Raw genomic sequence first — 22,485 nt, forward strand, 5'->3', positions numbered from 1 at the left:
TGGATCCCTCTGCTGTCCTTCCTACAAGATTTCCCCAGGGAGACAGTCTGTCAGCTGACTCCCTAGACATGTTATCCAGACTGGCTGGTTTGGACATAGTCATATTGTCCAAGTGTTCCCTTCCCTGTTTTTTATCCTTTTATACAGGCTCTTCCGCCCCTCCCCACATGACCCACAGACCGGTCACAAGAACAGCACCAGCTACTCTGGTGGGTGGCAGTGGTTACTGTGGCTCCATTTCACTTTCTCCATGACATCCCCCCCCCCCCCCAAAAAAAACACAACTTTGTGTAGAGTCTATATAGAAAAGTGAAGCCTTCCTCCTGACCTGGGAAAACCCCTCAGGATGGAGTGTGACACGGAAGTGGACTGGGTATTTTTAGCACTTACCCTTTGTTCGTTCTCTGGTTCAGGTTGGAAAGAGGAACTGATCTCAACTGAAGAATGGTGTTTGCTTTAAAAGGAAGCCCTTGTTTGTGGGCCAGTCATTGCAAGACTCATCTGCAAAGGGGGTGACCTACAAAGTCACCTTTTTAGGAGGCAGCATGTTCCAGTGGCCTGAGCTTGGGAACAGCTCAGCAGCTGAACTGAGCCAGCAGCTTCTGAATTTTAACCCGGACGCTGACACGGGCTCATTATGGGAGTTTGGCACTTACCCTCTTTCCCTTATTTTCCCCATCAGAGAGTCAGGGAAGGTAATAGTGATCTTCACGGTATGCTATTAAACAGGCAGCATTTGCCAATGGCTCCTGCACAGTAACCAGTGACTGCAGTTTCTTCCAAGCCTATGAAAAACTGCCATGTCTCGGCTAGCACTGGGCCGTGTCCGTCTGCAAATGTTGCCCCTAATTGGCAACTACTGGGTCTCCCGGGGCAGATACGAATTTGAATTAGCTAATGTTAGTGCAGTGCTGTGTGAGTGCTCAGCTGTAGTAGTAGTATTTCTGCCTCTTCTAACACACGGCGGCTCAGAGCCAGGCTCTACACCCTGTTCCATTTTATCCTTAATTCCCAGCAGACTGACAGCATTACCACTTGGGAGTGCTTCCCAGCCAGACCGCAAGCTCCTTTGCTCAGCTTGTGCAAACAACTCTGAAGAGTCCTCCTAGTTCATGAAGCCTCCTGATCATAACAACCAACCCCATCCTATGTCTGTCTGTCTGCCATACTGTGCGTGTACCCACAGGGCCTCCACACTAACTTATTCCAGGAGAGGATCCTGTTCTGTGATTGGGACAATTAACGTCCTGTCAAATAATAACAAACCACTGTGCCCCCATTTTGGTTTCTGGTGGCTTTTGCTACTGGCTACTCCTGGCTTCTACTAAACCCCATTATCCAGCTCTTCCTGCAATGTATATACTCTGCTCATTGCTACATCTGCTTCTTGCTGGGCTTCTCTTCCATAGCCACCAACCACTGGACAGGCGAGAGAAGAGCCCAAGGCATCAGGCAGCCATTTCTTCCACTGGACCTTTTAATCCAATCAAAACAAAGTAGTGAAACATTGCTCCTTTGACCTGGTAGGAAAGTTTGGTCCTTCGGGGGCAGGCCTGTGACTCTAGAATTGCCTGTGGAAATGGTGTGACTCTGAGACTTGTGTTTGATCCGCTGCTAACATGCAGCAAAGCCCCTCTCCCATCCGGTCACAGCAGAGATGAGTAAATGTTTTTACCTGCTCTGGTGTTCATAGAATATCAGGGTTGGAAGGGACCTCAGGAGGTCGTCTAGTCCAACCTCCAAAATACAACTCTGGTGGGTCTCAAACCCACAACCTTTGAATGGCTTCATCTATCACCGATCTAGAAGTCCAATGCGCTATCCATTGCGCCACAGAGCCTGTGGCTGCAGAGACACTATGTGGCTGCATTGCAGGCTTCACTGAGGTCAGGGGTCAGACAGACAAAATTGCTGCATGCTGGCTGCTTCAAGCCTCTGCCATACTCCATACCCTGAGTAATACTGACAGCGAGGCTGGCTCCTCAGTGTCAGATGCATAAGTACCTGGATATCATACTCACCAACTCTCCTTTCCCTCTCCCTTTCAAACTGTCACTGGCGTTGATATTTGAGTGCTTTGGGATTTTAATAGCTTTGCCTGCTAATTACTTGATTTTAGATTCTTGAGTTTGCCGAGTTTGCCAAGTTGCCAGTATAAAGTACCAGCCATACCCAGGGCTATCTGGGTGAACTGAAACCAAACAATGATTTGGTGTATCTGGGCCAGGATGCATCAAACAGGTATCAATCCAGGGCAATGGGGCACAGAATGCCAGTCTGGGATCTCTCACACTCTGTCAAGGGTGACAAGCTAGCTAGCTAAGGCAGTTTGTACCAAGGACAGGCAGAGGATGACTCCAAGATCAGATTCTCTGCCTACCCCCTGGGAGGAGACAAACTGGAATGGGGTCCTTGTGCCCCCCGGAAGGGACTCTGGGATCAGTACCATGTAGGGACAGAATCACCTGAATTGAGAAAGGGATATAAACATGTCTTAGCTGTACTGAGGCATGTCTATTATATGCAGAGCATGTTGAGATCCTCAAATGCAGGGCACTATCCAATGCTCTGTGTAGACACATTCTTATTTCTGTGCCTCCTGGAATGGGCTCTGGACAGGAGCTCTGCCTCCAGTTTTAATGCACCAACTAAAAAAATTCTTTTATGTCATAAATTGCAATCTGCCAATGCCAGCACTGAATGCATGAGTGCAATGAAAGTGGGAAGGCCCAACTGATGGGTACCAACTGGACTCTCATTTTGCCTTTATTTATGTTCTGCAGACCACAGTACAGAACATCTGGGAATCCTGGGTATGTGACTATGTCCCCCACTAGATAGTACCCTCACCTTATATTTTCATATGATCTCTGATTGTGACTGTAGAGGGTTCTTATGAGCTAGCTTTTTCATAATTCAAGATAATGAGCCACTAGGCTGGTATTTGGTTCTGTAGTCTGTTTGGGTGGGTTCTGGAGGTATGCCAAATCAGGACTGGAGTTTGGGTGTAAATTCAAAGGCAACAAATTTTGGTGAGCTGTTGACATGAGATTTCTCCCCTATCTTGGGCCAAACCCACCTGTTCTCTCATTAGTTCAATCATCTCCAAGCCAGAACTGAAAAAAATCACACCTGGACTCCTGACCAGATGCACCTGGTGCCTCCTGTGGGCATTCCTGCCTGTGGAGACTGAACTCTGAGGAGCTGACCCCTGGACAGAATGATGTGCAGTTACACTTGCCATAGACACCAGGCCCAGCTGCATGTCTGGGATGTAAGCTGCCCCACTGCCAGAGGGTCAGGAGCCCATGGTCTGGAATCCTCAGGTCACCAGTTCATACTTTACAGCCTCATTGAAAAGGAGATGTGGAGAGGTTTATGGTGGTCATAAAGGTGGTGAATGGGAGAACAGAAAAGGAGGGGAGCTGAGGGGGAGCCTGTGCTTGGGTGTATGCAGGGGGGAAGGGACTGCTCTCACTGCACTGTCCCTTCTCCCATCAGCTGGGGATGTGGGGCAGTGGGAGAGCTTTGAGTGTGGGGAGGGGAGAGGCGCCTCAGCTGGAGCAGGAAGCAGAAAGCCTGGAGAATGGAAGAGGGGGTCTCATAGGTACCAGGGAGTCAATTGTATTACAGATTAGCAAATTACGTGCTGGTGAAAAGGGACAAATCAGCCATAGGGGCTCTCCACGCAGTGGGTCCAGCCCAGGCAGCTGCAGTGCAACCTTCCCATGCCCACCTCACCAACATGCCTCAGGCTGCCCTGAGCTCCATCCCTGTGGTCTGTCTGCTGAGGGGCGAAGAGGCCAGTTAGTGCCAATTGTGGAGGGGTTTTATCAGTGCGGACACCTGGCCACTAGGAAGTGGACTGAGAGGCATCAACACCTCCCACATTAGCAAGGTCAGTGCTTAGGAGCAGGAGGCGTCTGTATGGCTGGGGCTCCCCTGTTTGGCTGAGGGTGTTTAGGAGCATCCTGAAGTTGTCTGTCAGGGACCTGCATTTGGTGTTTGTATTGGTTGGGGCCTTATGCTGCAGGCTGGGGGAAGGTGTTAGGTCCCTCTGGGGCCCTGTCAGTTTGCATGCAGCCCAGGGTAGTCAAACCCATTTCTGGTCATAAAACTCCCCTGGAGTTTCTCTGAGAACCAGATAAACCAAGGAGCAGGGGTCACAATACCCGGCTGGTGAGGGTGAGTCACCTGCCACTTAGCATCCTAAGTGCTACTTTCCTGAAGGCTTAGGGGGGTTCTCCTTCCTGTCTCACCCTGCTGAGAGTCCTGCTCCCTCCCTCTGAATGCAGGAATTCTTCTCACAGCCGCTTCTCAAGTGTTCAGTGTGGGGCCTGCCAGGAGCACAAGGAGCTCAGAGCTAGGTAGATGAGGCAGTAGTTTCCCATTGCCCAGGAATCCCATCGCAGGGCCTGCTGGGAAATTGCTGATCTGTCATGTTCTCGAGTGGTAGCTGCTGTTAAGAGTCAAACATCCCTTATCCCTGTATTTATTCAGTTAATGAACCCCACAGCTCGGCACTCAGGATTTGGGGGAGAGGAAGCTGCATGAGTAGTTCACACTCTGCAAAGATGTGGTATTTTGCTAAGCCTGCCTTTGCATACAGGCTTGGGGCAGGTTGTGGGAACGCTGGGGCATAGGTGTTGTGCTGGCAGTACCTTTCCTTGGGGTCCTGTGGTTCCGTTAGACTCTGGTAGCTAATGAAATTAGCCCAATGAAATCACCCAGTGAGGTTAGGGTCTCTGCCAGTTTTCCTAAAATCTCCCACTGTTCCTCTCATTGGTGCAGCCCCCCCTAGTGACAGTGTCATGAAGACCTGTTCAGACCTGGGTTAGGTGGCATAGAAGTTAAAATGCTGGCACCTGCCTACACAAGGACTCCCAACAGCACTCACACGAGTGGAGTTGCACCGGTGGGAGATTTTAGAGAAACAGAGCCAGTGTAGATACTGTCCCATTAAGCACGTTTTGCTGGGTGCAAGGCAGCTCTGGGTGCATGAGCACAGAGCACAATGACTTTGAAACTGGCAGGGCTGGGGTCCAGTTCGGAGGCTGACAGAGCTACTGTGCCCCTTTGGATGGTGCTCAGAGGGTGCAGGGGATTGTCAGCAGGCTGGGAGAATATGGAATGCTCCACGGTCTATGTGATTCTGAAAATTTGGCTAACTGTATGGGATAGGCACCTACGCTGATATGTAAAACAACATAGCAGGCATGCCCAGTGCAGTGGCTTCATTCACTGATCACTTCATGACTCACTCAAGCTTAGCAAAACATGCATCTCTGAGGGCTAAACATGTGATGAATTTGAATTGGTATGTTCCAGTTGGTTTTGTTATACCAGCATGAAAAAGCACCTGGACAATTTTTCACAGCTGAAAACCCAATTTTTCATGTTCAGAAAACTCCAAATCCATTGAACAGATTTTCTTCAAACTTTCCTCCCCACCTCTGGACCTAGAACAAGCACAAGACACTTCAGCTCAAAGGGGAACTTATGAGGAAAGTTATTTAAAAACACTAAAAAAGGAGGTTCAGAATGAAAATAATATGTGAGCCATAACTAAAGAGAAGTGTGAACCACACATCTGAGCTGTGTTCAAGGTAAAAACTATCAACACACCTATGCTTGTAGGGTGTGAGAAAAGATATTTACAGACATCCAGAGGCACAACAAGTAGCAACAGGATGGAACGGAGCAAAGAGACCTGTAGGCTGATTATCAGGAACCATTTTGACCAATTTGACCTGGATTTATCGCCCAAAAGAATTGATGGAAGCTCCATTGCTTGAATAATTTAATAGTATACAGGACAAAGCACTGGAGATTATACTGTATGGACAAATCCTGCATCAGCCCCCAGGAGAACAGGCTAGCTAGATGGGGCGTTTCCAGTTCTAACTTCTGGGATCTTATCTTGTGTACTATCCAATGTGTCACGGATTTAAGGGACCAGTTTCTCTCTCATAGCTCCTGGGAAAGGTTGAAGTTCATGGACCAGATTCATGTTGGGCGTAAGCACACTGAATTCAAAGAAGTTATAGGAGCAACTGGTCCAAGGGGGAGAAAAAGATTTCACATGCAGTGACAATACTCAAGTCCTCAGATAACACAGGGCAATGCCCAACTGCAGCCCAAACATTAAGTGGAGCAAATGACAGCAGCGCCCATTGTTAAATAGAAGGGGTGGCCTGAGGAGACTTTGGATTGATAAGAAGTAACTGAGCTGGGTGGAGGATGCTGAGGCTATTATAAACTAATGTAAAGATCATTGTTTCCTGCACCTGCAGTGCATGTGTTGTTCTTTATGATGATTATATCACCACCTCCCAGCCAGGAATTATGCCAAGGCTGCCTCAGGGCTCTGGATTTCTGTGGGAGGTGATTCCCTCTGGCTGATCTCCTGGGACTCCCCTGAGATTCTCCTGCTATGCAGCACCTAGCCAGCTCTTCCTTCCTCAGCAGTCCCCTTACACTGCCCCATGCTTTCCTCATGAGAAGAAGCAGATCTCACCCACGCATGCCTCCATGCATTTCATCTGAAACCAGCCAGTGAATTTCATCACAGATAAGATCATGCACATTTCATGGCCTTGGAAGAGGCAAGAGGAGTTGCCGCCTTTCTGAGAGAGACACATACAAGGTATAGAAGAGGCTGAAGTGCCTGGAATGTGTCCAGGGCAATAAGGAAACCCAGGGGCTATGGTATTACCAGGCTCTCTGAACTCCACTTGGGTCTGTCTGGATTAGGAAATGCACAGGGATGCAGCAGATCATAGCTTTCTCTCACCTGTTACCTTCCAGGGCCTTCCATCAGGGCTTCCTTCACAGTTGAACTTATTCCTTTATAGCTGAATTGGCAACATAGCCAATGTCTTAATCTTTCATAAGAAAGAGCAATCGATGGATTGATGGTCCCTTCCCATTATGCTGTATCTTGATCCAAACAGCCAGGAGATAGAGGGAGAAGAGAGGATGCACTGATGGAACAAATGAGAGAGAAGTGAAGGACTAGCAGTGGAAGAGGCTGCACTGATGTATGTGCTGGAGCTCCATCTAGGTCAGTGACTTGGGATTCTCATTAAGTAGCAGGCAAGCAGAGACAATACCAGTCTGAGAATCAAAGCCATAATAGCTGATTTGTCTCTTTATCTTTCCCATTCTGTTTCTTCTCTCTTCTGGCCATCAGCTGGAGCAAGGCAGGGCAGTGAAGAGGGCAAGAAATCTGTCCTCCTGTAGCTGAGACATCTCTTGATGTCACTGTTGTGTCTGAGGCTAGTTTTGTAGTGTTCCGTGATGACCACACATTAGAGAGGATTCAGGCAAGGCAAGAAGGGAAGGCAGGAGAAGGTGGCCACTGCTACTTTGTTTATTCAGATGCTTCGCTGAAAAACATTGATTTAAAAAATAAATAGGCAGCTTAGCCCCCAGTTCTGGTAAGAGTCTGATCTTTAAAATGGAATTTAGAGCTCCAGAAATACGGGACAGGCCAAATCCTCCAGCCAGATCCAGCACACTGCATGGCACTTCTTTGTCTCCGAAATGTGCAGCACAAACCTACTTTCACCAGCAGGAAATCTTCCCCATTCAGAGATGCTCAGGGAGGATTTTCAAAGTCCCTACTGCACAGGAAAAGAAAAGGCCATTCTCCCTCTGATACAGAGCACTCAACCCTTTGGTTCGACCTCAGAACCTAAAGCAAGATACTGGCAGTGTTCTGTCAGAGAACACATGGTAAATGGAAACTGGTTCTGTCTTGTGCCCTGATCTGAAGTGCAGAGATGGACCAGACTCCTCCTCCTCCTGGAACACAGTGAAGCAGAAATCCATATGCAGGAGGGTATCTACTGGCCTACATATGAAGGGGTCCTTGCAGAGACATCCCAGCTGTGCCTTTGTTGGGCAGCCGTGTGAAGCAGCTTTCCTCCCTTTGAATCTCCCACTCCCCTCCTGGGTCTCTTCTCCCTCCACTCTGCTGAAAAGTCATTCCACAATTTACCAGGGTTTGCTGAAAGCCCCATGGTTCAAAACCTAATCATCAGGGAGAGCCCAGGAGCAGAAAGGCTAATGAGATGGAAATCAGCTGATTCCCGCAATAATACAGTATCAGCTAGATTTTCTCTTTCTTTTAATTTAAGCCTCTTTTATCTCCCTTTGGGATTTGGGAGTGACCTTATCCCCTCCCCAGTAGGTACCTTCCTCATGGACCATTACTCAGACACAAAGCACTAAATGCCTTTTCATCCCAGGGAAGTAACTGGGGAAGGTCAGCAATCCAAGCGCCATTATCGTTTTATTTCACATGATGGCAAGTCAAAAGGAGGTCAGGGGGAAGATATTAACTACCCATCTAATTATGGCCAGTAAAAAGAAGCTTCCTTCCATTTAAAGTGGTGATCACACAAGAAGGGGGAGAGTGAAAAAGCCCGAGGCAGAGGTCTTATAACAGGGAATATTTCCAAAAGAAATTAGCATTTGACTTCACAAGGCTGCTGGCTCCATCACAGCCCATCTGTTCCAGTGGGAATCCTTCCCCTCAGCCCTGCTTTGCACTGGAGCAGCAAATGAATCTACGGTGGATAAGAGCCCAAGTTAACTCTGCAGTGATGGCATACCTTCCTTTATATTTTCCCCACTTCTTTTTTTCCCCTCTCTCTTTTTGTCTTGCTAAATTCCTGAGTATTATATGCATGGTTTTACTCAGTTGTGTACATTGCTCGGCAGGGCCTCACTCATTGTAGCAGTGGAATTTAAGATGCTGCTTCTGATCCAGAAAGCCTGCTGTGGTTTGGGACCTGCTCTGATCCCCTGCACCAGTGCTGTGGCTGAGATAGTTGAGGTGCTTTAGCTATAATTTTCCCAGTGTGCACTCTGGGATACTACTGGAGGCAGGAGGGTATCTTATGTGATGTGCCACGTTCTGGAATTCAGTCCATCAAAGCCTGATCTTCATTGTGCAGTGCAAGGCACATTGCTTTGGTCAAGCATTTGCCTGGCTGGATAATTGCTGGTTCTTTTTATGGCTGGTATGGGCCAGTGCAGAAGGAAAGGGGTTCATTGTGCTGTGAGACTAATTGCAGCATCATGCTGAGTTAGGTCATGCTGTGGGCAGATGTTTTGGTGATGGGCATAGAGGAAGTTCAATCAATCAATTAGTTTTAAGGCTGCTGTGTATTGTGCATAGTGTGTCTGTTCTCAGTGCTTGTGTATATATCGTGTGCCAGTGTTATGGATTCCAAAATGATGGTGGAAGCTGCTTTGCCTTCACACAGCTTCTGGAAAGGTGCTTTAATGGGATTACAGTGGAAATGTTTTTGTTGGCAACATGCTGAGAGCTCTCCCCAAGCTGGTCTGACACATCCCCAGTAGGTGTCCCCAAGTAGCTCTCCTAATCACACTAAACTTCTGCAGATTGATCCTCATACAGTTATGAAACCTATTAGCAGCTCCTAATATCCTAAGCAAGTCAAACAGGTAGAGCAAAGGATTTGTCTCTAGGAAAAGAAAGGGGAAGGAGGTAACACTGAGAAGTCAATGGCCAGTGGCAGGACTTTCCCACGTTCAATCAGATTCTGAGGAATCCCTATACTGAGTTTCAGGAGGGGACTCACTGGGGAGCCCAAACTCCTAGCCCCAAATCCAAAAGAGGGGATCTTTGGGCTTCCCTCATTTACTTTCTGCCCCCTTTAAGGTGGGGTTTAGCTTGCTTTTATTGGTAACACGGGCCAGAGCTGGTGCTTTTGGCGATAATTTGGCCCCACATGTCTCTGCCTTTCCCAGAGGGCTGGATTCTCCCCGCTGGTGAGGCTTAGTGAGATGGTCTCTGTTTTTGATTGACTCGTATATTTGGATAGTCCTGCTGTTTAAACTGGGGGTGGGTATTGCCACTGAGCTCCACTGTAGGTAACCTGGAGACTGGGGTCACAGCAGAGGGAAGGGGGTGCCCAGGTCTCTAGTCCTCACTAGATCCAAGGGGGGGAAATGTATAAATACAATGTATTTTTAAAACATCTTTCAAACAAAAAATAAACAGCCTCAAAAAGAAAGGAAGGCAGAAGTTGGGCTCCAAGATCTGCCCCCAGAAATACTCAAGGTATGGCACTAATAATTGCCAACCGGTTGTATTGTTGAGCTATTTCCTCCTATTTAATATGCAAAGAAATGCCCAGGGATTTGATTTGTTGCTCACTGTCCCCTCCCTTGTATTTTTGTCCACCTCCACAGGTTCGGCCGATCGCTGCTTCCAGTGGCCGCGGTTCGCTGCTCCAGGCCAAAGGGAGCTGCTGGAAGCGGCCCGCGCCGCTGAAGCAGCAAACCGCGGCCACTGGGAGCCACGATCAGCCGGACCTGCGGACGCGGCAGGTACACAAACCGGCCTGGCCCGCCAGGGGCTTTCCCTGCACAAGCGGCGGAACAAGTTTGGGAACCACTGACCTAATGCATCATTGAGCTATTTTACAATATCTGGCTCACAATGGACAGATGTGACAAGGTGTGGGTCAGAGGAAGTGGGGGCAGGAGAGAAGGATAGGACAGAAGGTCTGAAAACACAAAGCAAGTACTTGTGTAGGGTTACAGGATCATTTTATCCTACAGAGCAAAGGGCCAAGAAGAGCACCCCTTGACTTTGTGCCCTATTGCCACTGGCTCTGATGTTCACACCAACTGTTAAACCATGACATAATGCTGTTTCCATCATTTCTAAACTTATTCCAGACCTATGATGAAGTCAGCACTGGAATAAAACACTCAGAGGCAACAGTGCCCACTGGATTATTAAGAACGCAATGGAACACAGGGCTGGGGGCTAGGAACTGCCAGAGTTCAGTTCCCATTCACAGTCAAATCCCACAAGGAGATGCCATCAACTTGAAATTCAATCAGTTAAAAAAAAAATTTTACAAGTAGTTTCAACCCTGCCTGAGATAATTTGTAAAGCCACCTCTTGGTTCTTCTCCTTCAAATCCCTCAAGGCTTGACCTCAGGAAATGCACCCGTTAATCATGGCTAGATTGAGGGACAGGTGGGGAGAGCGGATATTCTTTATTTATGAGCAAACACATATTTAAAGTATTCAGAACCATCAAGCTGTGCACATAGTAACCTGGAGTTCTTGTTATTATCACCCTCACTTTTCCTTCCCCTCTACTTCTTGCATCTTGTTGAGACTGTAACCAGTAACTTCCGGATAAGGAGTGTCCTTGTGTGTGTGTCCCCCCTACCAATGCCCAAACAATAAATATTAACTCAGCTCCTACATCTGCTGCTGAACTCCCCTGCCAATCTCAAAGGTTTTACTATTTTTGTAAACCATTTTTCTCAGCAAAGTCCCACTCAAACTAGAAAAGGAAGGCCCAGATCCCAACCCCCATTGGTTTCAACTATTTAAATGGATTCAGATGATTTCAAGGACCTCTGAGGATCTGACCCTAATTGACTGCAGGGGAAGGTGGAAAACTGAAGATTCACAAAGTGCTGTCAAGTCAATTAACTCAAAAATTCGGCTTTCCCCCCTCTAATCTGTCACCTCTAGGAGGTGTAATTTAGAACTACCCTAGGTAAAGCAAATCACCCAGAATGTGAATACAATGTAAATCGACAGCAGCAATTTAACTCGGTTTGTCTCCCTCTTCCTATCTGCAACAGGGACATACTAATACGTAATCGTCTCCCCTTCGAGGCAGCTCAGTAATCCTAAATATTTGTACACTGTTTGCAAATGCAAGGCGCTATGGATATGCTAAACCGTGGCTGGCAGTGGACTCACTGGCTGGCTCTTCTACCTGTGCACTGAACAGGAAGAGGCCGCCACGCTCCAGCTGTTCGCACGCCTTGGTCAATCCCATGGGCGGTTTGCAAGCCAGGAGGTTTAAGGGTTTGAAGCAGCGGTGTAACGTTACTGGCCTTTGCTCTAATCTGCGGGGGGTTGTTCCAGAGCCGCCTGGGAGCGGGGACCGGGCAGTGCAACTGGGGCTCCCCTTGGTTTTGGGGACGAACCCGTCGTGAGCTCCTAGAGGGATAGCGCCCCCAGTTGATTGCCTTGATTCACAGCAATTCACATGCAGATAAACCGGAGCCGCCTAGTTCTCATTTCAAAGCGCCTCTTCAAAGGGGCAGCCAGCTCCTCGCTACTCCCCGGGGAAGTGGAGATTGACACAGTCTCAACACCTCTGAGAACTGCCTGAAATATTTGTCTGACGCTATTTAAATGCGGAGGGGGATGTTAATGCAAATAGGCCTGGCCAGGGAGAGACCCCTCTGCGAGATCAGCCCCGTGCACTGCCGTGAGATCCTGGGCCAGCCCGCAGGAGAGCGGCCCCCAAGGGGCAGCGTTGGGGAAGGCTGGCTCTGGGCACAGCCAAGGGGCCCCAACCCCTGATGCGCCAGGAAAAGGGAGTGTCCGCGAGTCAGTCCCCAGGCTCTGCGTCCCCCAACCCCACACCCTCGGCCGGGCTCTGCGCCCCCCAACCTCACCCAGGCCGGGCACTGCGCCCCCCCCCAACTCCGCTTCGCGCCGGGCTCTGCGCCCCCGGTTTCCCCTGGGCCGGCCCGGGGTGGCGAAGGCGCGGGCACTGCCGCTGACTCGGGGTAGCTACGGGCAGCCCCAGGACACCTGGCCGGGCCCTGGGGCGGGGGCTCGGCGGCCTTTCCGGGGGAGGAGCGGGTTGTGTGGCTTTGACACGAAGCTGCGAACGGCCCCGCGTGTCCGGCCGGGAGCGGAGCCGCCGTGTGAATGGCACCCGAAACTCCCATTGTCCGTCCCCCCGGGGGGTGCCGCGCCCGGGCGCTTTAAGAGCCGGGGGCTGCCGGCCGCCCCCTAGCCCTGCTCCCGGACTCGCCTCGCTCCTCTCCTGAGCGCCGCCTGCTCCTACGATGGGCTCGAGCTTCCCTGCCCCGCTGCGGCTCACCCTGGCGCTGCTCTGGCAGCTGGGACTCTCGGCGGCGATCCAGTGGCTGTGAGTAGCTCCTCAGGGCAGAGGGGTGGGGGCGCGGGGCTGCAGCCCATGGCAGCGCACCCCTCCCCCGGCAGCTGAGAGATACCCTGCCCGGGGCTCCCCAGCTCAGCTGGAAAATCCCTGTTCCCAAAACTGCTGCCTGGGGACAGGGCAGGCTCGGCCACCCTCCAGGGGAGCTGAGAAGCTGAGCCCGCGGGGAGCTGGCTCCCTTTCTCTGTCCTCTGCTATCTAGGCAGTCCAGCCTGGGATAGGGACACTTTCTGGCCACGCTGCAGCTCCTTGCACAGGCTGTGTGCCATTGTTCCCCTGCCGGATTTTAAACTCTACACAGCCATCCCTTCCAAGCCCTTTCCCCTTCTGGCCAACTAGTCACTACCTGCCTTGGGGCTAGCATGGAAGGATTTTACGTGGATGGCATCTCAAATCAGACTGACATTTGCCCCTCAGGATACAAGTGTTAGCTGGTCTTTATAACGGCTTAGATCCACTGAGTTCACACATAGCAATAATGGGTCACATGCAGCCTTGGGTGGGTGGGAGCATCCATTTGCTCCAGTTTGGCCCTTTTTGTATATAGAATAAATAAACATACACACGTATGTGGCAGTTTATAGCCCAATTTGCAGATGTTCTGGGCACCAACACTATTTTAAATCAACAGAAGCTGTGGCTGCTCATCCCTCTGGAAATCAGGCCCTGTGTGTCTATGTAACAAAAGTGTGTGCTAGATGTATACGTTTTAAACCCCACATGCTGTTCACACTTATTCCCTACAGTAGGGAATGCCTCTAAGGGTGGAGTGCCACCAGGACAACTCACAGCGCTGACGGCAGCAGGACGGACCAGCTTCCCAAGTGCACTGCCCTACAATGTACCTCAATCTGGATCTGGAGAGGGTGCCTCTAGGCACAGAGGGGAGTTTAGCTGTCAGGTCTATTCAGTCCAGGTGCCTCTGCTGAGGATACCAACAAAGGGATGCAATTAGTACCAGCTATGTTTGTTTTAACAATGTTGATACCAGGCCTGAGACCCACCACCTCTTTTCATGTGGGGGACCGCTTAACAGCTGTCACTGATTTGGACTATAACCAGATTCCTGATCTAGAGGTGAAAGGCCCGGTATCCAGTTACCAATACTCAACATATGGCTCATCTCTCACCCCCAGTAACATCTCTGGTCACAACAAGAGTGGGCTGGACTGGATTCTCTATCCCTGTCTCACTTGTTTATGGTAATTCCTCTTTCATGACAGAGGGCTGATGGTGAATGGCAGCAGGGTAGCCTGGAACGAGACTCAGCACTGTAAGATCTTGGATGGGCTAGTCCCAGACCAGTTGCAGCTGTGCCGAAGAAACCTGGAGCTCATGCATAGCATTGTACATGCAGCCAAAGAGACCAAGGGAGTCTGCCAGAAAACGTTCTCGGATATGAGGTGGAACTGCTCTTCCATTGAGTATGCACCCAGTTTCACCCCTGACCTCATGAAAGGTAAAGGAAGCTCTGCTAGATCATCTGGCATTTCTATACTCTGCTTGTCTAGCCACTGTATTTTCATTCTCCTGCAGTCCTTTCACATGCAAAATTCCCATTGTAGTCAATGGGCCATATTCTGATGTTGGATACTCTAGAGTAACCATATTGGAGTCACTAGAGATGTACAGAATTTACACCAGTGTAAATGAGATCAGAATCTGGCCTGGAGCGTGCAAAGAGACTGCAGGATGCAGTCTCAGAGCTAGCTCTCTGTCTGGGTGACTGACATTAACTTCCACATTAAAAAAAAGAACAATTGCTAGAGACCCACAAACAAGAAGGGGAGAGTTAATCCCAGGGGAAAGTGAAGAACAGAACAAAACAGGGTGAAAAAAGATAGCACAAAGAATAGAATCAGAATGGGATGCAGATGGGCGGGAGCACAAAGGAAGTATATTTTCTTAGACCTGTTTTTGTCCAATTGCTATTGCCTCCTCAGGAATTTTGCATTCTTGCTCCTGTGAAAGGAATTACTGGCTAGAGGGAAAGAAAGTAGCTTTTTGGAAGGAACTGAGAGGGCCCTGTCTCCCTAATCTAATAGGGCTCTGGCCCTAATGGCTGGGGTGGAGTGGGGTGTGGGGGGAGGGTGCTACTATAATAGAAATAATACATCTGTCAGAGGAGATGTACTTGAGCAGTTAAAGTACATCACTGAGTAAACCATCCTGGGTTCTGTTTCTGGAGCTGCTGCTGTTTTGCTGTGTGACTTTAGCAAGTTGCTCTAACTCCCTGTACTCCATTTGCCCTTTCTGTGAAATGGGGAGAATAATGCTGACCTACACCACAGTTTTGTGAAGAGTTTGTGAGATTTCACTAGAGAGAGTGCGCGTGCATGCTCTGAGATCCTTGGGTGAAGAGAGCTGTAGAAAACCAAGGTACTAATTGTAAACAGCACTGCTCTCTCGAAGGACCCATGTAATGAGGCTGAGGAGAGCGAGCCACTGCTCACTCTGGAGCCCAAATCAGTGTTGCCTGGAGCATCAGCCAAAAGGAAATGCTTCCCTCATGCCCCCTCATCCCAGGTCCTGAATTCTGATTGCTGTTGTGCTGCCACTATCACCGTGCTGAGATCCTTGTGAAACGTACAGTTAGCATCAAATGAATGAGAGGTGGGGATGATTCTGAAGAGTACATGGTGATTTTCTCTGTATGAAGAAAGCTCTGTGGCACTAGGAATCCCGTTGGTGTGTCTGGGATTCAGGACACTCTGGGATTCTTCCTTTTTCTTTATAGGGACCAGGGAATCTGCATTTGTCTATGCATTGGCTGCTGCTGCTGTCAGCCATTCCATCGCTCGGGCCTGTGCCTCAGGGGAACTACCTATCTGTTCCTGTGGATCTGTCCCATCTGAGGTGCCTGGGCCTGGCTTCAGGTGGGGTGGCTGTGGGGACAACCTCCGCTATGGCCTCCAGATGGGTTCTGCCTTTGCTGATGGTCCCATGAAGTCCAGTAAGGCAGGAGGACAAGCCACCAGGCTTATGAATCTACATAACAATGCAGTGGGCCGACAGGTGGGTATAGTCACTGGCCACAAAAATTGGCAAGACAGCCACAACCAGGGCACCTCCTTTAAGAAATAACTGGTTATTCTGGCTGAGTTGCGGAGGAGGGCTGCAGCCTCTTGCCAGATTGTTGGGAGACTACGCATGAATAAATTGGAGAGGCAATCGATGGGCTAAAGTAACTTTATAATGACCCATGCACACAAACACATGCCTTACAGAAACAGGGCAGAGTCCCTGTCTTGCTAACCTCCAGGGAGATCATTGCTGGCTATTTATATCTTCCCAGTGATACACTGAGACCCATCCTAGCTTTGAACCTGCTTTACCCCAGGAACTAACCTGCTATACTAAGAACTGCATGTTTTTCTGTATGTCTCTGCAGACCTCCACTCCTGGTAGCTAATGGACCTGTGGTGACCAAACTAACCCAACCAATGGCCTTGCTGACAATTTGCCAGGAGCCCACAGCTGGCACCTAATGTGCAAAAATGGAGCAAATAGCAGCTATCCCTCCTGCTTAATACTATGGAGGGATGGCATGCAGAGACTACAGGTCTCCATACGTAGCCAGGCTATTTGGAGCAAGATGGGAAACATCCCACAGCACACCCCTGAATTAATGAGGGGAAACTTCAGGCCCCATTGCAAACTTATTGATGGCACTTGTCCCAAGGACTACCCTCTTGTTACAGGGACAGTAAAGCATAGTAAATGAGCCCTTGGATTCCCTGTTAGTCTTGATGCAGGATTTCATGTTTGGCAACACAGGAAAGCATCCCCCATAGCTACTAAGTGAGATAAGACCTCCTGGGTGCCAATGACTGGCCATGTTTTCTCATATCCTGAAGCCTCCTGTGGATGCTCTTCAGAGATCTTCTTGGGATGTATGGGCTGTGTCAGGGAAGGATGAATCCCAGCCTTGGGTTCCTTACTGATTTTATTTCTTTCCAGGTATTGATTGACTCCTTGGAGACTAAGTGTAAATGCCATGGTGTTTCTGGCTCCTGCTCAGTTAAGACTTGTTGGAAGGGGCTGCAAGATTTGAGTGAAATAGCCATTGACCTCAAATCCAAGTACTTGGCAGCCATCAAGGTGACCCACCGGCACATGGGGACCAGAAAGCAGCTGGTGCCCAAAGAACTGGACATCAGGCCAGTGAGAGAGGCTGAGCTGGTTTATCTAGTCAGTTCTCCAGACTACTGCACAAAGAATCCCAAACTGGGGTCTCTGGGGACTCAGGACAGGTAAGGACCAGCTACAGATGCTGTAGCTTCCCTATGTTATAACTCTCCCTCTGATATAAGGGTCTCTCATTCTACCTCTGCAGTCCAACCTAGAAACAGTCTCTCTCTAAATCCCTTCTTGTCTGAATGATGTAATCTCTGCTATAACACACATAACATGTCCCATTGCCAGCTTGATTGTGAGTGCATAGGGAGGCTGTAATTGCAAGAGGTTCTGAAATCTCCCTGCATCCGCTTTAATAAACTCCCGAGCCCCTCTCTTGTCATGCACGCCCTACCACAGGCAAACCTTGTAACCATGTAACTCACTGCAGACTTGAAGACAGTTTGAGGGAGGGGAGAGGATGCAAAAGGTGGAGAGAAGCCCCTTCTCATATGGTATGGTCTTACAAGGGGCCTCCCATGGTCTAGATTGGGCCCCATCCATCTTCTTATTCTATCTGTTCCACTAGAGCTGATACTAAACCTTGAGTGTTTTGTGGGGAGGAAGAATTTGCCAGTTAGTTAGATGGCAGACCCAGCAAGTGTGGGGATTCCCATGAAACCCTAGCAGCTTGTTTATCTCCCCTGGGTACAGGATGGTAGGTGCCCCCATATTCAGGATTCAGCTGTAAAGGCAATGGAGAGCCCAGTAGATTCAACTAGTCCATTCCTCAGCCCAGCCCTGCTGCCTGGCATATGAACCTGCTATTCCAGTGGGTCTCAAACTTGTGTACTGGTGACCCCTTTCACATAGCAAGCCTCTGAATGCGACCCCCCCCCCCCATTAAATTAAAAACACTTTTTTGTATATTTAACACCATTATAATTCTGGAGGCAAAGCAGGGTTTAGGGTGGAGGCTGACAGCTTGCAGCCCCCCATGTAATTCCTTGTGACCCCCCCTGAGGGGTCCCAACCCCCATTTTGAGAACCCCTGTGCTATTCAGTAGGTGGAGTCAGAAGCATTTACCCACCCCACCCTGATGAGTCTTGAGGATAATGGTCCTCCAGTCTAAACTCTTCCATAGCCCTTCCTGCATCAAACTGCTCATCATTCCAGTGTCCCTCAGGGAGAAACAGCCCCTCCCAAACTATTCTCTGGTGCCCATGTATGTCTTTCCCTGGAGGCTGAGCAAGTCGCTTCCTAGACTGACCCATCTCAACTCCTATGCCATGACTAGCACCTTGACACAGCTGGGCCATCACATCCCTAAAGCCCCTCAATGCCCTCATCTGCTTCCACTTTGGCAGGCAATGCAACAAGACCTCTGTGGGCAGTGACAGCTGCAACCTGATGTGCTGCGGGCGTGGCTACAATGCTTACACTGAGAGTGTGGTGGAGAGGTGCCAGTGCAAGTACTATTGGTGCTGCTATGTGATGTGCAAGAAGTGCCAGCGGACGGTGGAGAGATACGTGTGCAAGTAATGCAGGAGGCCCTGAAGCAGCCCATGCACTGAGAAAGCACTAAAGGACCTATGCTCCGAGACACTCCAGAGCATGTCTGGATATTTAATTAATCACAGGGGAAGCTGTGAGCTTTGGCTAGAAAAGGGGCCATGGTGGAAATCCTCATATTGGCATTACCCAGGAAAACACACTTTTTTGGGAAAAGACCAGGCCTGATGTCCTTAGCCTCACCCCTTCCAGAGCAAGAGAAACAGCTGCCTCCTGGGGCTGACCTGGTTTGTTCAAATTCTCAATCTCCAGCTGGGGACAAATAATTTATCACCCTGCATGCATGGATCTCTTTCTCCCCTGAGCTGCCAGCAGCCATTGTCTCTTTGTGGGAAGCTTCTGAAGGTGGCCTGAAAGCCAGGAGTGATGGATGGAAAAGGGTGTGGGGTGGGGAGAGACAAGAGTGAATTCAGGGGAAGAAAGAAGTGCTGCTCCTGAATAAGCATGCTGAGGAAACCATGGGCATGCACTTTTGGGGTGGCAAGCTGACCCAAGGCCACCAGATGCTCCAATTTCAAGACAGGTACATGTTCATTGTCTTCTGCAGCATCACACTTTCTCTCTAACATTAGGATCAGGCTTGGGTGTAGGCTGGAGAAAGACCTCTGCCACCCTCTCCACTATCAGTGAGATCCATTCCTCTGTCCTTTCATAGCAATGAGAGAGGCATTCTAATATCATGGTGATGGGCATGCTATAAAAACTGAGACAAAGGAAAAGTCCATAGGGGATGTAGGTGGAAATAGTAGGATGGAAAGCGCTATTGAACTTCAGCATGAACCAGAGGGGTCTTGGTAAGGACCAGGCCTGACGCTCCTGCCCCCGAGCTCACACCTTGTGAGGTGGAGAAGCCAGTAAATTGGGTGGCATGTTCTCATTCTCACATCCTTTTCTCCCCTCCTCTCTTGCTCCTCCACACCAAGGGTGGCAGCCTGTCTGCCTGCCCCTGTCTCTGAACCAGGCTCACTCACGAGTGCTGACAGTGAGTGCTGAGTACATTTGGCTCCAGGGCCCCTTTGTAGGGTTTGGAGATGAGACTGAATTTTTTTATTTCTGCTTATTTATTTGGTGCCTTTTAAATAAATGTGTTCGTGTCTCTGCCAATGATGGCCCTAAGCCTCATGTGTTACCCAGGAAGGCTCCCCACTCAGTACCCCCCAGAACTGGGCTGGCCGCAGAAGGGATGAGGCAATGCTGTCTCCCCTCTTTGCCTGGTAAAGGGACTGCAAAGCAGACATTCCACATCCTTTCAGGAGATGAAATTGCAGAGGTGGCTTCATAATTTAAGGGGATGTTTATTTTCATTTGAAGATGCTTTTTTCCCCTCCTCCTGTATCTCCTCTGGTACTGATTCCATACTACATTTGGCTGTTGTGACCAGACACAGGTTTCCCTATATGCACATAACAAGCTTTGGAACATTTTTCTGGGTTACTGCAGATCTAATCTCCCAGCAAAGCACCCCATCTTCTGGGATTTATTCCTAGTAGCAGAGAGCTTGAGTCTGGGGAAATGATCCCTGAGTTGTTTCTGAGCTTTATAAATCATGGGTCAAACTGACCTCTGTGAGAGCTGGCAACTGGAGGAGAGGTCAAAAGTGAGCGTAACTTTCCAATGGACTGACTTTGTCTCCTCCCCCTGTTGTCTGTGGGTCACACTACAGCTAGTGCTGGCCCCAACAGCCTCAGTTCTCTCAGAACACACATCAAAGCCAAGATGAAAGCAGAGAGACACCAGCTGCGGCTTTCACAGATTCCTCTTCCTCTGACTGTAAGGGGAAGGATTTTTCTTTTTTCTAAAAGGCAATATGCTCAGGACATCTGTAGGGTGGGGCATGCTTGAAAACTTGATCAACATTCTAGGGCAAAGCTCTTGTGGCCCTGGGGATTCCGTGGCAGCTGCTGATACATTTATTGTTTTAAAAAAATTGTGGGTTTTTTAATTGAATTAAATATGGAAATGAATAATTCTATTGCTTCACTCTCTCGTGTCATGGAATCCATTCTAACACTTTACTGTACCCAGCCTCTAAATGTTAATATGCTGCAGGTTTTGTATTGATAATGAAGAGCTGCATCTCACCAGTTCTCAGCAGAGATCTGGAGGTAGTTTGAGATAAGCAGATGTGCTAGAAGTTAAAATGATCAGAGGTGAAATAGCTAACTGTTTACAATGAAATGCATATAATTAGAGTTCAGCTTAACGACTATTGTTTCAGACAATCTGCAGCCTCAGCCAGATATCTCTGCATCAGCTACGCTTAGGCCCTATGTAGATAGTTTTCTTCACAGCTGTGAAGGTTAGCAAGTTAATTTTCTATTTTTAAACAAAAGCTCAAATCTGGAGCTGGTGTTTGTTCTCACATAATTTTATTCACAAAGAGAAGGGAGCTTTCAGCCCTGCGGGTTATAGAGGGCTTCCCACTGTGACTGAGGTGCTGGGTTTTTTGCACCTGCAACCAGCAAGTATAGCCAGACCTACCCTCCTTTATTCCAGTGAGTTAATGTTGGTGCTTAATTAGTAACTTAAATGCCTCCACCATAACCACTTCATTGCTGAATAACTACCAGATCCAACCAGCAGAAGACATGGCCATGCCAGGCATACCATGAGCTGGAAATGCAGGTTAATAGTGTTAAGGAACTCGGTGGATACTAAATAGTGGGAGGAGCTATGAATCCCACTGAGCATGGCAAAATGATTTAGTGATGCCAGAAATGTGAGTAGGAAATCACAGAAGGAGATAGCACACTAGATGTGAATCTCCAGTGGTCTGAGAAAAACCAGACTGTTGTGTGCTAAATCTGGAAAAGCATCATTTCTGGAGCGGTTAGAGGATCGTCCCCCTCTATCTGGCACTGGTGAGGTTGCACCTGGGAGGCATCATTCCGTTCTGGGCCTCTCACCACCAGACACATTGGCAAATTGGCAAAAGCTCCAAGTAGAGCAACAATAACAATTGGGGGTTACAGGGACTGATTAATGAGCAGTGATTGAAAAGGTTAAAACTCTCATGTGAGGGGAACACAATACATGTGTAATGGAATGAAGGGTGCAAACACTTTAAGGACTTATTTAGGGAGGTACAAGGGGATATAAGTAGGTGTCATGGGCTGAAGCTGAGCGGGAGTGTGTAAGAATGTGGGGGTGGGGGACAGACCCCAGTGTCCAGTCCCCCAGCTCCAATGACTCTTCTTATTTAGCTATAGTGGAACAGTTTCAGCAAGAGAGGTTGAGGGAGCCCTGCATCACAATATCCCATAGCTCCCCTGAGAGGCAGGGGAGATCCCTGCTCAAAAATCTTTTCTCTGCCACTGGCAGAGAGGTAGGCTTGTCTGTTATAGCCCAGGTGAGTGCTCTAACCACTGGCCTACAATTTATGAAGTGGGCACTGGCACTCCCACCACCTCCTCTGGCCAGATTTTGAATAGGACCTGATCTGGTAGACAGCCTCTGAGCACATCTGCTGGATTGGGTCTGATTTAGGCAAATGAACGCCTCTCTTCCCCCAGTTCGTGAATCACGCTGGGGGTCAGGCAAGAAATAGATCTCCAGATGCCTAGAATGAGACAGCAGTGTGGATGCCCAGAGACAGAAACTTGGGTGCCTACAGGTGCCTAAGCAGGTGTTTTGTAGACAGCTAAGTACCTTTGTGGATTGGGACCAGTGTTTAAAGAAAAAACTCTCCATCTCTGTTCTCCTTTATCCCATCACTTTCGGGGTGGACAGCAGCACCATGACACCCTGCTAAGATCATGCAACAAGAGGGATTGTCCCTGGGGATCTCCAGCTGAGCGATAGCAATGA

At 49.0% G+C, this 22,485-nt stretch overlaps 1 protein-coding gene and 1 non-coding gene across 2 annotated transcripts; one reads left to right on the forward strand and one right to left on the reverse strand.

Moving 5' to 3' along the window:
- Positions 1-1,747: 1,747 nt before the first annotated feature.
- TRNAR-UCU (transfer RNA arginine (anticodon UCU)) lies at positions 1,748-1,840 on the reverse strand. Its single transcript has 2 exons — positions 1,804-1,840; positions 1,748-1,783 (listed from the first exon to the last, which is right to left on the reverse strand). It is a non-coding gene; the product is annotated as a tRNA-Arg (tRNA).
- Positions 1,841-12,876: 11,036 nt separating this feature from the next.
- On the forward strand, positions 12,877-18,648 carry LOC135883715 (protein Wnt-11b-like). The gene is made up of 5 exons (XM_065410952.1): positions 12,877-12,959; positions 14,213-14,448; positions 15,727-16,004; positions 16,950-17,242; positions 18,474-18,648. Exons 1-5 carry the CDS (start codon positions 12,877-12,879, stop codon positions 18,646-18,648), a joined length of 1,065 nt encoding a protein of 354 aa, XP_065267024.1.
- The last annotated feature ends 3,837 nt before the right edge of the window (positions 18,649-22,485 follow it).

Source organism: Emys orbicularis, chromosome 9 (genome assembly GCF_028017835.1).
Source record: "Emys orbicularis isolate rEmyOrb1 chromosome 9, rEmyOrb1.hap1, whole genome shotgun sequence".
NCBI classification, from domain to species: Eukaryota; Metazoa; Chordata; order Testudines; family Emydidae; genus Emys; species Emys orbicularis.

Coding starts and splice junctions, on each gene's coding strand:
- LOC135883715 (XM_065410952.1), top strand. CDS start 12,877: ATGGGCTCGAGCTTCCCTGCCCCGCTGCGGCTCACCCTGGCGCTGCTC. Junction 16,005..16,949: donor ACAATGCAGTGGGCCGACAG/GTGGGTATAGTC, acceptor ATTTCTTTCCAG/GTATTGATTGACTCCTTGGA. Junction 17,243..18,473: donor TCTCTGGGGACTCAGGACAG/GTAAGGACCAGC, acceptor CCACTTTGGCAG/GCAATGCAACAAGACCTCTG.